Raw genomic sequence first — 16,146 nt, forward strand, 5'->3', positions numbered from 1 at the left:
AACTTGGGCATAAAGAGGGTAATACTAACTTGTGCATAAAGAGCATAATATTGTTGGAGCCTTGGAGGACCAGATTATGTACCTGCGACTGGAATTCCTAGATGATGAAGTCGCTGGGTGCAGAAAACATACATCTAATTTCTCATGCAGCAGTTTGACTACGGCATTCAGAATTTCAGAATTTCAGATACAATACGTCAAAAACTACAGTAGCAGGTTATGAGGAGACATCAGTGGCATTTTTCTCCCAGCTTCTTTCCCGCGAACGATTATTGCTGTCGCTTCTCGTAATGTGCCGCAGGCATAGAACAGAAGGCAACGGCGTCTATGAACGCAAACTCGTGCAATGACAGTAAACAAGCAATTCTTTTCCCCTCTTGATCCTGCTGCCGCTCTAGGCCAGAGAGTTCACATGCAGATTTTCTCCGACGATCTGGCAGTGTTGAGGCACGACACCGTTCCTGTAGTCGCCAGAAAAATCTTCTACATTGGTCTGCAATGAATGCTATCACGCTGGGGAAGCTCCAGTCAGAAATGAGAACTCTGACCTCCAACTATCAGCAACACTTCCCAGATGCATGCTGCGGTTGCTGCCCTCATGGTGATTTAGTTCTAGGGCTCAGAAGACCTTGCTCCTTGCAAGATAGAACGGAGAACTGATTTAATCTCGTGTTCGAGAAAAACAACTGATTTAATCGCATCCTCATTACTTCGGCACATAGTAGCAGCAACGGAAATACATTTAGAGGTACTAGTGTAATAGTAGCTTACTTTGATGCTTCATTTCCTTGATGACAGGGAATATATTGAGCTCCCAGGAGGTGGATAGTCCCAGGTATAATAAGTCCAGTTCTGCCAAGTTCCAACTCATCAAAATAGGCAATTAGAACTTCCTTTTGCATTCGTCATCTGTTGCAAAATGTCAAATGACATTATGTGAGGTAATATCTGTTTAATATACGGAGGTCATCATGCATAGAGCAAGTCCATTGTACCATATAATATTATTACTACACCTTTTACTGCTAAATTTGGGTATTGGTTTGCTTCATTTCTATCAGGGCCAGACGATTCCCAAAGGCTGTGGGCCCTCAGAGGCATCAGGAGAAATGTGTGTTTGTTGCTCTCAATACCAACCTTCTGAGAAGTAAGAACCATCCTGGATATGTAGCTGAATTGCACAGTGTTTTTACAAGTGCAATAAACATGAAAGATGTAACAATCGTGAAAAATAATCCGAGAGTGCAAATGTTAGGCAGGATTGAAAGCACAGGAGTTGATGTTTTTTTTTTTTTTTTTTTTTTTTTTTTTTTTTTTTTTTTTTTTTTTTGCATACAGTGCTGACATTTTTTCTTTTGCATATACCCAGGTGTTATGGGATTTGAAATTTATTTTTATGACGTACCTGCTGCACATATATGGAAAAGTTATGTGCAAACCAAGCCGATTATCTCCAAGACATATTTTACTGCCAGGTATCTTGCAGTTTCTTCTTCATAACCCTAAAACTCTGCTGTCCTGTTTCTGACCAATTGAAAGAAGTACTTTTCAGCATGTCAGAAAACATAGGTGCTTTTGATGGTGCGTTCTTTGTAGAAATATCGTCATAATCTGCACAAATGGAGCAATAGCAGTCATTCCCTAATCAAAACTGATAGAACTGGAAAGCACTTAATTTGGAGGAAATGCTAAGCACCGCTGTTAAAGTGCATATGAGTAGAAACACATAATCGCTAGAGCAAAATAGGCTTCTTCATCTTCTTTTACCATAAGGGGCAAGAGCAGCATACTTAGTATGTGCTTAAATACACATGAAATGGGGTTACAACACTAAGAAATCCTGGCTCAATTTCCATTCTCTAGCTGAAATTGGCCAAATCACACCCTGAACTACATGTTTGCTCACTTTCATCCCTACACCCATTTGGCACCACCATATAGTATTGCTAAGGCAGTGCATGAATATCAAACTGCCATTCCCGAACTAATATAGCCAATTTCCAAAAATTATTTTCCCCAAGCTACCAACTGGACAAATTCAATGGCCTGCCATTAAAATTATTTCTAACAAAATTACAGATAATCTAAACTCTAGATTAGAAAGAATTAATATTCTTCTGACCTGAAGACCTTGGAAGATGGTATTGAATTTTCAAAAACGTAGAGGCAGTTTTATCCTTCTTATGGCACAGAACTCGAAGAAGGGTATGGGCATCATGTACATGTCTTCTTCGAGTAGTTGTAAGTTCAAGATGGTGAGGCAATTGATCACTTACATTTATTAACATGTCAATGATTGTATCAGCCTGAAAATCATTTTCATTTAGTTGGCTACTGCAGAACTTTTCTTTCTGCAAAACAAAAGAGAAAGGAATAGCATACCTTTAACACAAATAGGTCTAGTATTTGATGAGTTAGTCTAGCCTCCTTTTCAACTAAATCCAATGGTAAACCTTGGCCTTCAGCTATAAAGAGATCCTAGAAGAAAATCAACAGTCAAGGCAAATAAATCTTGTTACAGTGTTAAGGTTCGCCGAGATATCAACATGTTGAAAAATATAAAATATGCTGGATACATAAAGAGACTTTTGCTTCTTTCTTCACTCGATAATAATTACAATGCACTCTCAAATCTCATTCTTACCTTGATCATAGCAAGATCTTGATGCATCAAGTCCACATCTGTCTCCAAAAATGCTCGGGATGGGCCTCCATCCAGTAGGATCCAAATAAGCCCTTCCTAATTAAATCCACATTTCATAAGCTTTTACTCTACCTTAAATGAATAAAGCTTTTACTCCACAATGGAACATTGATAGAAAAATATATACCATGCATGCTTGAAATACTCTCAGCACAACTTGGTCACGTAGGGCATCAACAATCAGATCACATACCTGGTCAAGAACCTACAACATAGTTCCAGTTCATCCATTAATAAAACTCAAAATTAAGGATAAAATGTAGGTAGCCAGGTATCTCAAGTATGGTTTCCTACTTGATCAATAGTAGGGATAAACATCTCCATACGTGCACTTTCAACACTAGCACGGTACAAGGAGAAAAGTAACGAGTCCCGCATATCCCAGAATACAGCCCTTGTTCCTGCAAAGTATTGCTTTAGAAACTCATGTGATTGATATATACAATATTGTGGATGTTTTCTTATTCTTTCTCCATTCCAGATGAATTAATATCTGGCACTGTTGGTGAACAAATGTATGGAATTCAAAATTTGCAGCAATATTATATTATCAGGATCTAATTCTAATAAATATCATGTACTTTAGTAAACCATATCTTAATTTAACCAAAGCAGCTCAAGAACAAATAGTGCAACTATACGTTTCAACATACAACAGCAACTTCATATTCTTGGCAAACCTTTGCTCTTCCAATGATGAATATACAACTGAATGAATTCAAAATAGTATCAATGAATTAGCAGCAATTTGACAGCAATTCTAGCAGTAAACTACCATGGATTCTGAAGAACTAAATGCAAGCATAACAAAATTTCTAACAGCCTACCTGCCCAATTGTCCAAACAAATCTCTAGTATGAAAATGACTGACTACAGTGTACTTAAAAGTTAAATACACTTGCTTAAAGTTCATTCCATGGATAAGAGCGTAAATTGTAAAGAGCATAAACTATCTAGAATCTTAGTAGCTCACCAATGAAGTTCAGGATTCTGTCAGTTGTACTCACTGCAGTCCTTCGCACATCATCAAATATTGTAAACAACTCATCGATTGATTCTTCAGAAGATAAGTTTTTTGGGAGAGTTCGTCCACTAGCAATGCAAGACAAATAGTCTAGCAATCCCACAGCTACAACAAACAAAGCAGAGGGATAAAGGATAATCATTCATAAGCTTGAGCTTGAGGGATTGAAAAACTCAGCTGAAGGATTAAGCATAGTATCAATCCAATTAGCAAGCTATCAAAGCTGTATCTGTTGGAACTTGGGAGGTTTAGACTGTCTATTATCGCCAGGTTTTTATAGGCACAGCATTGTTGCCTGTTTAAGTTAAAAATATATGAAAGAATTAATGCAGATTCTCCTGAAGGTTTTTCCTCCCAGTTCATAGTCAAACTCCCACCCCAAAACTCTCCCTCATTACCCATGCCATCATGGCCTTCCACTCTTCCATAGTACAGTAGATACCTTGCTATGAGCTAGGAATAACACTTCACATGTTCCAATAGTATGTAACTCTTGCCCACAGTCTGCAACAAAGTCCTGGGAATCCATGAATAGAATGATCTTGCAGTTTCTCAAAACAAATGTGCCTAGTTTTGTGTATTCCTCTAGAGTAGCATGTCAAACCATATATTAAGCTTGAGTAGGCTTCACTGTTTCAAGCTCCAATTTAGAGTTTTAGACCTATCCTAACAGACCCCTACTGCCACTAAATGGTATCCCTGTTTTTTAGGTGATGGAAGATTACGTTGTACCTTACGACCCTTGCATCAACTAGTGATGTGTGCAGCCATTACAAGTATCCTATTGTTCTGTATGATTTCAAAATGGAGTGGAATTCAAGTAAGGGGGAAAATGCCATAAACTGGTAACCCAAGTTAAGGAATCCTTGGTGAGTATGAAATTTGGCTAGCCAGAACCTAAAAACATACACCAAGCTATACCAAATCAATCCAATCCATGGATCTTGATACCAAACGTTCAAGAGAATTGACATCTCACAGGCTATAACTGCATTTGACGAAGTAGAAAGATAGTAGATAGCAAAGTAGCCCTTTTGGGAAGCCTTTGCTGCTTTTGCTTGAAATCTACCATGCTGGTTGTGTATGATATGGGAGTTGTATGCCATCAGACAAATATGGGACCACCACTACCAGAAGCAAGCCATAAAATAGAAAATAGCTCCAACTGCTTTCTGAGAGCCCATTCAACATGGAGATCAATAACGCGGATTTACAACTTATCAACCAATATAAAAAGTAATAACTGTGTGCAATAGAATAACACGGAAGGACATCTTTGTACAGGTGGAAACACATTTAGACAGATGGTTACCTGACTGAACTGAGACCCAAGATTGTTTGATACCTTCTTCTATGTTATCGAGCTGATCCCTAATGAACTGCATAATTTAGAGAATATGAGGATCACAATAGAACTCGCCCTATGGTGTGGTTATTGACTAAGAGCAGTAGCTTATTTCATCTATTTGACTTCAGACTCAAACATACCAACTCATTCAGAAAAGGGACGGAGGGAAAATGTAGTCAGGTCAAAAGACTCACTTGAAGAGTGTTGAGTTTCGCACATAATTTAGGAACCGTCAAATTGTTCAATTTATTAGCCACCTTCTCTTCAGGAACTGTAGGCACAATGAGTTTCCTTTTTGCAAATGGGTTCACTGATTCTGCATAACGTGTCAAGACTGGAGCACTGGGAAGCAAGGTAGCTCTAGGAACTGCAGTGGGGAAAAACAGAGAGAACAAAATGTTAGTTACCAAAGTATAAATAAAATAATATGGTTTCATGCTTCTATAGTTTCATGGTATCAGATAACAAAGTATAAACCTGTGGCAATAAAGAACATAGTAAAAGAGGGTCAATAGACTTCATAATTATATTATGACCAAAAGGATATCCCAAGTCTGACACTGTTTGCATGCAGAGAACTCAAGAAAACAGACCAACTGTGCAAAATCAGCACTGTAGAACCAATGGAATCAATGCCTACGAGGAGGTTGCTAACCTGATTAACCTGTTGAGAAATGATGCCAGATTTAACGTCCATAGTTAAACCTGTTTTTAAACCAGAAAAAGGTAGTGCATAAAGCACTCAAAGGTCCAGCAACATTTCTTGCTACAGTGTTTTTTTTTTCAATTTCGCAAAGAAAAGAAATTATTTGGACCTGCAGAAAGTAGAGAAGAAAAGCTAGCCAGGCAGCATTGCTGCTTGGGATGAGAGAGAACAGAGATGAGGGGGAAGAACCTTGGGACAGAAAGACTAAAGTTTATTCATAGTTTCTTGCTTTGTCTCAAACAAATGCTGCCATGCCCTCTTTGTAGGTTGGCCCTAACAGAAGGAACTAACAACTCAAACTTATAAGATATGCAACTAACATGTCAGATGGGCAACCACATAATCCGCTGCTACAATTATAGTGTCTTTGCAAACTGTAATAGCCTCGCAATGTAAAGAAGAAGAATGATTTTTTTTTTTTTGCGGGGAAGAAAAAACCATGAGAGCTTGACATATTAGCTATTGGTTATTTGGTGTAGAGAAACTGTAGCACAAGTTGGCATACAGTGATTGAACTGAAATGTTAGTGATGTCAAATAATAGTGTTTTATTATTGGGTATAGTCATTTTTTAGAAGTCATCATTTGACATTTGCAGTGTCACCCAAAAGAAAGAGCACAAGATATCAGCATCTCGCAGCAATGACATCAGAAATTTATGTAATAGGGCCCTGATTGGGTTATATTCTTTTCGTGCCCTGTCTGTTGTGCATGTACTGGACCTCATCCAAGATAATGCATCAGCGTTGACACAAAACCTAACACATACCTTGTTGATTTTCCATGTGATGCAAGTAGACTTGAAGGCTACTAGTAATTCCAATAAGTAGACTTCGCAAGTGGACAGTATCCAGAGGAAGACTCGAGTTAAAGAACTGTTCAATGGTCTGCACATAAAATGATCAAATATATCCAGATATTAACTGACTTAACAAAGCATATCGAACAACTCCAAGGATGTATGAAGAAACTGGCCAATTCACAGAATCGATGGGGGGAGGAGAAAAGAAATGAAACATGTAAATATTCAAGCAAAGACTAAAAGATGTAATTAGGAGTTTAAGATGTTAAGATTGGATTTAAAAATCAAATAGCACCAAAAAATAACCACAATAGTTATGTACTAATAAAGTTTGCCTTTACCAACACCCAAAAGTGAATGGTTCTATTTTCTCGAGGGAATGCAACTGATGGTAGGAAAAGGGCTTATCATGTAGCCACTTCGCTGAGTAAAAGGAAAGCTGACCTCCTCCACTATCCGGAATACTTCAACCACAGATGTTGCATGTCTTTCATGAGCTGATAGAGGCTCCCAATCCTACAGATAAAAGGTGAAACAACAGGCCTCATAAACATTTTGCATTAGGCACTCACATGAACCATTTAACAAAGTTAAGTGAGTTAAAGGTAAAGAGGTCTCCATCAATATAAAGTTAAGTGATCAAATAAAGGGTGTCCTTACTCCTAAACCCAGCTTACTTTTGATATGTATATCTATATATCAAGGCCCAGCCCATATATTAGGCCCATATAGTCCATGAGGACTCTATATATTGTCATCCAGAGAGAGAAGGATTGCATTGATTCTAATCCCCAAGGTAAGTAATAACTTTATTAGGGAAAAGTGAAAGTAGGCCACATAAAACATTGTGGAAATTGTAAATTGTGTTTACATCAAATATGCATGCAATATTACCCATATCGATTTGGCATAGATCATTCATGCCAGTTCTTTTTAGAATGCCATGAAAATTTTATTTAAATCAGCGGTACCACCAAAGTTTATCAGTTCATGTAGTAAGTTTAATTATGTTGGATAAATGAAGCTCAATGTTTAATTTTTTTCTTTCTTTCTTTTTCTTTTTCCTTTCCTTTTCTTTTCTTTCTTGCAAGATTCAACATGATTGCAATTATCAATTTAACTTGCAAGACGTATATTGCTAGTTATTGCAATTACTACATAAAACCGTGTGGATGGCAATGTTAAATCCGATCTACTTTGCACCAAACACAGATACATATACCAGTTCATACCAAAAAAAACATACATAGTTTTTCCTTATGCTATATGTGAGTGTAAATGAGCAGAAGCTCATAAGAATTTTGAGGCAGTTGAAGAACAATTAGTTATTTAATAAAAAGAAAAAGCTAGTAGTGAACTTTGCATGTAGCAACAGACCTCTATCTCAATGGTACGTTTTGTCCACTCCAAGACATTCTCATGTTGAACATGCAGCCATTGAAGAATGAGAGGTGAAGAAAATTGACTGATCTGTTTTGGAATTACAGAAATATCATTTAGTTCAATGTAAATGTATCCATGGAAATGCCAAATGACACCAAAAAAGGTTAGTATGATTTTACCGTGACCCTAACATCTAGCAGGACTGCTGCCTAAACTAACAGGATTGCATGTTATTATAGTTTTACTGTAAAACGGTAGCAGAATAAAATTCTGCAGGGTCTTTCCACAGATAATTGCAGCCAATTAGCCATTGTCAACCCAAGGTCTTAATTATCTTTTGTGGTTGAATAAAAAGTAAAGACATCCAAGGTACAGGTAGCTTACCAACAATGAATAATGTCTTTGTGATAGAAAAACACAACGAGAAAAATCAAATATAAGTCATGCCTTACCATGTATGGCTTTAAATATTTGGACAGCAAAGAACCAACAGCTCCCTCATTCATTAAGTAAAGCTTCTTAGCTACACAAAGCTCAAAATTATTTGTTGCTGCCAGTATCTCTTTCAAACTTTCTGAATTATCCATCCTTTCCAAAAATAGCTCCTTGAAACCAATGAGAATAGTAAACATCATTTGAAGTGGACAGAACAAACTTGTTACAGCTTAGAAGGGAGTTACTAGACTAACCAGCTGTTGCCCATACAGTAGGTGCAAGAGAACCAGAGCTACTCTTCCAGCTTCAGGGTATCGTTTACAAAGTGTTGGACTGAAAATAGTACACTCTTTCTCCGCCACTAGCTTTAATTCGTTTGCAAGAATTATTAATGGATGCTTAAATTCTGCCTTTGATTGGCAATCTGATGAAATTAGGGCCTAATGAAGCATGGTATGATATCAGAAATCCAATAAATATTTTATTACCAAATGGATTGTTATTTAAGTGGCCCATCAGATGATTTAACTCACATGCTTATATGCAGCTTGAATGGATCTGACAACAAGAATGTGAATCAACTTAGATTCTTGTGTAGCATCTAGTGGGGTCCCAATGAGCTGAAATTGACAAAAACACATCAAAGCATAGTACTTAGAAGAACCTCATAAGGAAAATTGAGAATTTTAGTAGCATGACACAATGATCAAGAGTAAAATGCAAGGCCAGTCCTTAAACTTGGGCTAGGGTGTCATCTAGGTCCATGAACTTGTAAAACGGGGTCCTTAGGGTGCATTGGTTTGAAGCACAAGGGGTGAAAAGTCCCTCGTTTTCTGCGCGCACGCTTCCCGAATTGCTAAGCGGTGTGTTTTTTGCAAAAAAAAAAATATATAGAAAAGTTGCTTTAAAAATCGTATTAATCAATTTTTCAAGTTTGAAATAGCTAATACCCAATTAATCATATGCTAATGGCTCACCTCGTTTTACTTATCTTCTCAATCTTCTCCTTTTCCCTCTAAAAAACACCCTTAATCTTGGTTTAATGTATCACTCGAGGCCCAAAGTGCAGAGGATGCAACTCAGGCTTGTCCACAGTGACGAGAATTTTGCACTTACGCCTCTTCACTATAGTATGCCCCGAAATCGACTCCTACCACCCCAAATCAACAAATATGCATTTCTCAGCATCCAGCAAATTCATAGTTTAAGCCATGCACCAAAAGATTTGGGAGTGGTGGGAGTAGACTTGAAGGCATACTGTAGCATGAGGGGGCTAAATGCAAAATTCTCACCACCGTGGATTGCCACATCAGCACCCAAGCTGCGTCATCTGCACTTTGGACATCGGATGATACATTAAACCAAGATTATGGACCCAAATACGCATTTTACAACTTCAAGGACCTAGATGACACCCCAGTCCAAGTTTAGACTTGCCATGTATGGTAAACATATCCTAGGGGACAACTAGTTTGATGGCTGGCTAGTTATACAGAACTCAAGAAAAATATTTACATCATTCAACAAGCATAGTAAAACTAATATTCTATGATTTAAACACTTCCAAAAAGTTTTAAACATGTGATTGTTTTTATTCAAACAAAATGGCTTAAACAACATTATACTGTTCTCTGTAATTGAATGAGAGTGATACTGCATACTGGTTTCTCTCCCCCTCTTGCCTAGCAAGGTTAGCAGACAAGAATACATGTTTGGTTTCCACGCTTGATTTTGTTTTGGGGAACATAAGAAGGCTTCCCTGCTTTGGAGAAGACAATCTATTTGTCTCTCCTTTCCTAGCAAAGATTTCCTTGCTCACTATCAAGGCTAGGGAAAGCTAGCCAAAGAGCAAAACATTCCCATGCTCTTTGTGGATGAAAAGTGGCAAGCCCATAATTCGTAATGTTTTGAGTTTCAAAAAGTGAAGCATATTATGCCAGTACTTTAGCATAAGTATAATAAATCTAACCATGGCTTTTTCATCATCATCATCATCATCAGTGCGGCTTGTTTCTGAAATAACTACCAAGTTTAGCATGCCCTCAAAGATTGAGTTGTCAACCTGTTACAGAAGTCAAGTCAAAGAAACTTATGTGAAAAGCTTTATGGTAGAATTTAACTTTTTTGCAAAAAAAAATAAAAATATTGCAAATTGATCCTAATAAAATAATTTGCACCGTTAATTCAATCAAGAACAATCATGGGTCTTTTTCCAGTTCACAATAAATTTCCCCTTCATGCTTTCTTGGTTATGCAGACTGCATACTAGTCATACTAGTTATACACGTATGTCACATATCACTTTATGTATTTATACAGTTGACGATTAACCTTTTTCAGTTCATGACTTGTATGGGCACAGCAGGTCGCTAACATAGTCAGGTCATAAGACAAATAATGAAGGATATTCTACCTACATCAAAAACTGTCTTGCAAGTTCTGCACATATGCCTTATACCTTTGCATAACCAAAAAAAGAAAAAAAGAAACCGATGACCAATGGCTCTAATTCGATGAATCATACTTGTATTGCATGTTTGATCAGTGATAAAGCTTGTAATCTGAACATGGATATAACTTCTTTTAGAGTGGAATGAATATTGATTCAATCATAAGACAGCCCTGGGTCAACAAGCAACTCTTGGAAATTTTGAGGACCTGGCAAGAGTGATCAAATGACTGATCATCTTTCATGTGGTACCCAACAATGACTTAATGCCACAAGCTTAAGCAGTTTGCATGGCTGATTAGGTAATGTACTAGAAGACTAACCGCTAATTAACATCATGTGACCATGGCCCTCATATTACTGGCAGCAAGTGAGGTTTAATATTCATTAATAGCTTTTTCAATAAGCAGCCAGAGCACAAAAAGTGAGCCCTTGGTGGATGGAAAAGAAAAAAAAACAGCTGAAAAAAAACTGTGATCCAAACAATGGAGGTGGCCAACCTTATTAAAGTATGAATGATAATTCTCCAATTGTCTAAAACACCACTTATTTATTTTAAGAATAGCACTGTCAACCAAACTTAGAGCCATGTTTCCGCCACAGGCTTCCGCTGAACAAACAAAGCTGTTTGTATACAACTCTATTTCTTTAGCATCATTATGTAATCGAAGCTTCTGTGTTTGAAGGCATGTGTGCTTAAGTAGAAGAATTTCCCCAGTTTCAGCAAACTGAAAGAAGGAAAATAATCATAAGAGTTAGTGTGGTGGGTATTAGAACTGACAAAATGCTCAGAGATCAAAATTGGCACTTTGAATGAAAGAAGGAAACTTTTCCTCTAAGATAAGACACGGACTAAGCAGAGTAAAGGCGATTTAATTTATCATTGTTCAGAAGATAATTAATTGAACGACAACAAACTGTAACTCTTTTTCTTCTGAATAGAAAGACCCTGTCAAACAATGTGCTATTGGTATCAAACATGTTGGCACATTATCGGATTGCATATCAGCAGTACCACTTGTCCATATAAACAAATCTAGGCACTTCAGCAACAAAGGAAATGTAGAGGACTTGATAGGAAGTCTATCTATTCACAATGTGCTCATTCTGAATTCTAAAAGGTAAAATCGTAAAACAGATAAAACACCCCAATTAAAGAAGAAAAGGATGATATATAGCAGTAAACAGACCTTCTTGAAAAGCACCCAAGCAAAGAGTGTGTCATGCAATTTCTGGGTGATACCCAATATAGTCCAGGTCAGCTTTACTGTTTCCAGTATTTCATCAGCCTCCTGGATGTAAAATCAAATAACAATATCAGCAACTCAGGATAAAACCGTTGACTTACTGTCACAAGGCAGTCCAAGAATGTTTCAGATTTAGTCATTTACTTATTCAACAAAACCTAGACATTTTCATTTTTAAGCTGACCAACAAGGAAATAATGATGTATAGAGAGTAAAGAAGAGCAAACCTCCACAAGCTGCCCATCTTCGAGAATATCGAACACGATGCAAAGTAATTTCTCATATAGTCTAAAGTTGAGATGATAGCTCTGGATCCAATGATAGGTCTCGCCTTTAAGGTTGAATTTCTTTGGGGCTTCACATAATTTTGCGTTGTATCTTTCAATGATAGTCAATACCTCAACAGGCCCATCAGGGACACTAACTACCCAATCCTGGAATGATTGCCGGCATAAATATAGAAAGAGCTCAGTATTAGTATTAAACCTAATTTGGAAAGAGATCAAACTTGATGTGGCTTCCGAAACACAAGTAAAATTACTTAACCAATAAGAAAAGATAAGAAACACGAAGATTAGCTCTTGCCTCTGTATCTCTTATCTTAGAGAGAACTATCCGCAATGTTTCACTCATACCATACTCACGCGATCCTGGGAAGAGAAGTAATTCTTCGAGAACATTTGCCTGGATATCAAAATTATAAACAATAATTAGGACAAACTCCCATGCTATAGGCACGAATAAATAAACTTGCTTGCCTGTCTTCTCTGCCACTGCACTCGCAGTCTTTCTGTAGGGAAATCAGATTTCCCAACAGAACTTAAGAGCTGTAATGATATGCAAGGCACGTCAAGTTGCCCTTGCACGATCCTCAAACTGATATGTCTTAAAGCTCGCCTTGTCAATGTATCCATAGATTCAGAGATCTGGGGAAAAAAAAGCATTTTGATATAGTGAGTTTGCTCCACAGTTAACAGTATTCACTTGCCTTGTAATCAGGACAAACAAAAAAAAAGGCTCCAAATGATTAACGAACAACAAAAATATGAAAAATAATCTAGTTGAAACAATAAGAGAGTACAACTCGTGCGTTGACATTTGGCAAGCATGTGAACATAAATACTTTGCTATCATTGTCACAGATAAAAATAAGAATATAGAATGAAACTTTTTTTTGTTAAACTAGTGAAAAATAAACAGTACAGAACTTGGTGAAAGAGACCTTGCCTCCATTTGTACACGGATCAAATCAAGAAGTTGGGAATAATGATTTTCTGGCTGAGGAGATGGATTTGATACTTCTGTTTTAGACCTTAGACCTTTTAAGAATTTAGGCTTCTTTTCTTTCTTCTCTTCGGAGAACAGTATTTTTCCGCTGTTGGTTACACATCATTAAAGAAGCTGAGTTTAAACAACAATATATAATGCAATTTTGACACCACTTACATATAAAATCGGCCAACAGAAAGATTCCTATGAAAATTACCTGACAAATAGTGAGGCAAGAAGGACCTCATAAGCTGTTTCTCTTATATCGTCATCTGACAATTCTTAAAAAGTGAAAAGAAGTTTACAATAAGTTCAAGAAAACAAATTAGGTAATCCGCAGTTGATCTTACTAAACAAGATTAGAGAAAATGATAATGATTACAGGGACATTATATCTGACAAAGATTCAGTGGAGCTGTATCGAAAAAATATATATAAGAGCACAACAAAATGAAGCATGCACAATTTTATACCTGTGCTTAATTTAGGTAGACCTAGTGAAAGAATATCCATTTTATTTACTTGCTTAGGATATATATCTGCCAGACTAACATCCTTAGTACCATTATCTGTTCCCAAAATGTTAATAGCTGCTCTAAAAAAATCAACATGTTCTCTAATTGGAGTTGGGTTCTCTTCAGCAGGTGCTTGAGGGACAATGTCAGGTGCTGCTTTGTTTGGAGGGGAACCAGAGCGTTCTGGCCTTGAAAGAAGAAAATATGAATTCACTGATGGAGAGCCCATCTGTAGAATGGAAAACATATAGCAGTTACAGAAAGACTTTCAAGCAGTACTTCATGAGATAAACTAAAATTCAGATTCCAGCATTGCGTTGGTGAATTGCAGACCAAGGTGTAGAGAGTGTTATAGTGTTGAAAAAAAAAGCATCATCAAAATTGAAAATGGAATAATTTATTGTGTCCGAATAAATCCTTGTGATGAGCACAAATAGGGTGCTTATTGATAAAGTCTTTGACATAAGACACTCAGACAGTCCTCATCATGTTAATATGCATACATCTAGGAATCTAAGTGGAACACTAAGTGGAATCCCTGATTTTTGTCATTGCAGAAGACACTTAACCCTCAAAGGTTGATATCTGGTAAACTAACTGGAAGTTGGATCGAGGATTAATCATTTCAGATCAATACTAGTCATTTGATATTAGTTATACTAAATGAACATGCTGCTTGTAGTTGACAAAGGGTTTCTGCATATAGCTACTTAGCTATACATTTTGGTTTGAGTGGTTTTTCAACTCTGGTGGAACATTAGAACGTTAAGATGGTTCCATTCAGTTTCAATATAGGCTCGGTAAGCTCAAACTATCGCAGTGTCACATCTCTTTAGCAGTGTTGCTACACAAAATATTTTAAACGTTCAAGCAAGAGTGCAAGACTAGGGGTAGAATGGCAAACACAACCAGACCAGTATCATCCCAACTTCTCCTCCCAAACATTTGTATTCATATAAACCACTTAGGAGAACTTATCCAATCAAACATTTGACCAGAGTGTCAAATCAGCTCAAGTCGAAATGGAAAAGGGAACTTCGGGTGATTAGTACACCAAATACCATGATCGGGTATCTCCTCTCGTCAAAATACCTCCTGGTGGCCTCTGAGGCATCAAACTGCACGCCTGTTCCGATCAAAAACAATAGCAAAGCAACTGGCCATCAGATTCGCCAATTCCTAAAGGCCTCCGCCTCAACACAGACGAGCAAGCACTTAGTCGAGGACAGTGGCTCACCGGAGGCGACGCAGCCGAGGGCGTAGTCGGCGCTGACGGCGTCGAGGTCCACGCGGGAGAGGTCGACGGCGCGGCCGCCGGCGGAAGAGAGGATGAATCCGAGGAGGGCGCGGCGATCGCGGCGGTACACCTCTAGTAGCGCCGCCGAGTCCATGGCTGCTCCGCAGCCTCGCCCTCGCGCGCGGCGGCTCCCCTACCTACGAGGGTTTCGGGAACTCGCGGGGGAGGGAGGAGGAAGGAAGCGGAGACCGGAAGAGGGAATCAGGCCGGGAGGGAAAGCTGCGGGGCCGCGACTGCGAGTGCGGAGTGCACAGCGAAAGCAGCTGAGAGAGGAAGAAAGGGGAATGAATGGGGGGAGGTTTTGGGAGGCGTTGAACACGGCCGCACGCATGAACATTGAACAGGACACAGAACAGGAACAGGGCGTGGGGCCCAAGGCGCAGTGAACATTTCAAAGCAGCAGACACGACACGAGACGCGTACCGGGTACGGCCGTCTTTCTTTTGAAATCTTTTTGCGGCGGCGATGGGATTTTGCTGACGAGATAATTCATGCGCACTTCACTTCACTCGTTTGCCAACTACTCTCTCCATCTTATAAAAAACCAACTTGGTACTAGATGTAACACATTATTATAATACTACGAATCTGGACATACATATATTCAGATTCATCATATAGAATATATCATATCTGGTTCTAGATTCGTTTCGTTTTTTATGGGACGGAAGGAGAAGGTTTGCTGTGTCTTTACACAAACAAGTACCAGGGCCCTGTTTAGATTTCAACTTTTTTTTCTTCAAACGTTCAAATTTTTGTTACATCGAACTTTCCTACACACAAACTTTCAACTTTTCCGTCACATCGTTCTAATTTCTTCAAACTTTCAATTTTAGCGTGGAACTAAACACAGGCCTCGAAATTTCTGCTTCCTTTGTGTATTGAAAGCTGCTGGACCGGATTTGATGAACGGTACCATAATGGTCCTCATCTGATGCAAGATTACAGAACGGCTACATGCGCACATC

At 38.2% G+C, this 16,146-nt stretch overlaps 1 protein-coding gene across 4 annotated transcripts; it reads right to left on the minus strand.

The window, feature by feature from the left end:
* Positions 1-3: 3 nt before the first annotated feature.
* On the minus strand, positions 4-15,488 carry LOC4336702 (protein unc-13 homolog). 4 transcript variants are annotated; one of them, XM_066310086.1, is made up of 30 exons: positions 15,119-15,488; positions 14,943-15,007; positions 13,840-14,110; positions 13,584-13,647; positions 13,325-13,472; positions 12,856-13,023; positions 12,683-12,781; positions 12,325-12,531; positions 12,041-12,142; positions 11,351-11,578; positions 10,371-10,463; positions 8,935-9,021; positions 8,656-8,841; positions 8,419-8,571; positions 7,961-8,053; positions 7,028-7,099; positions 6,551-6,668; positions 5,271-5,443; positions 5,041-5,107; positions 3,678-3,833; positions 2,999-3,105; positions 2,832-2,909; positions 2,645-2,736; positions 2,383-2,478; positions 2,123-2,306; positions 1,406-1,611; positions 1,017-1,171; positions 772-909; positions 549-635; positions 4-461 (listed from the first exon to the last, which is right to left on the minus strand). In XM_066310086.1, exons 1-23 carry the CDS (start codon positions 15,270-15,272, stop codon positions 2,671-2,673), a joined length of 2,955 nt encoding a protein of 984 aa, XP_066166183.1. In that variant the 5' UTR covers positions 15,273-15,488; the 3' UTR covers positions 4-461; positions 549-635; positions 772-909; positions 1,017-1,171; positions 1,406-1,611; positions 2,123-2,306; positions 2,383-2,478; positions 2,645-2,670. The 4 variants fall into 4 exon arrangements, with proteins under 4 accessions (XP_066166183.1, XP_015636015.1, XP_025880543.1 ...); XM_015780529.3 differs by having other exon boundaries at positions 2,645-2,740; XM_026024758.2 differs by having other exon boundaries at positions 4-635.
* Between the last annotated feature and the right edge of the window lie 658 nt (positions 15,489-16,146).

The sequence above is a fragment of the Oryza sativa genome, chromosome 4 (assembly GCF_034140825.1).
Source record: "Oryza sativa Japonica Group chromosome 4, ASM3414082v1".
Taxonomy (NCBI): Eukaryota; Viridiplantae; Streptophyta; class Magnoliopsida; order Poales; family Poaceae; genus Oryza; species Oryza sativa.

What these genes read in the sequence shown, in the direction of transcription:
- LOC4336702 (XM_015780529.3), bottom strand. Translation starts at nt 15,272, where the DNA reads ATGGACTCGGCGGCGCTACTAGAGGTGTACCGCCGCGATCGCCGCGCC. An exon ending in TCTACCTAAATTAAGCACAG is followed by an intron (nt 13,648 to 13,839) that starts GTATAAAATTGT and finishes TCACTTTTTAAG; the next exon opens with AATTGTCAGATGACGATATA. An exon ending in AAGATCTTGCTATGATCAAG is followed by an intron (nt 2,479 to 2,644) that starts GTAAGAATGAGA and finishes ATTTTCTTCTAG; the next exon opens with GATCTCTTTATAGCTGAAGG.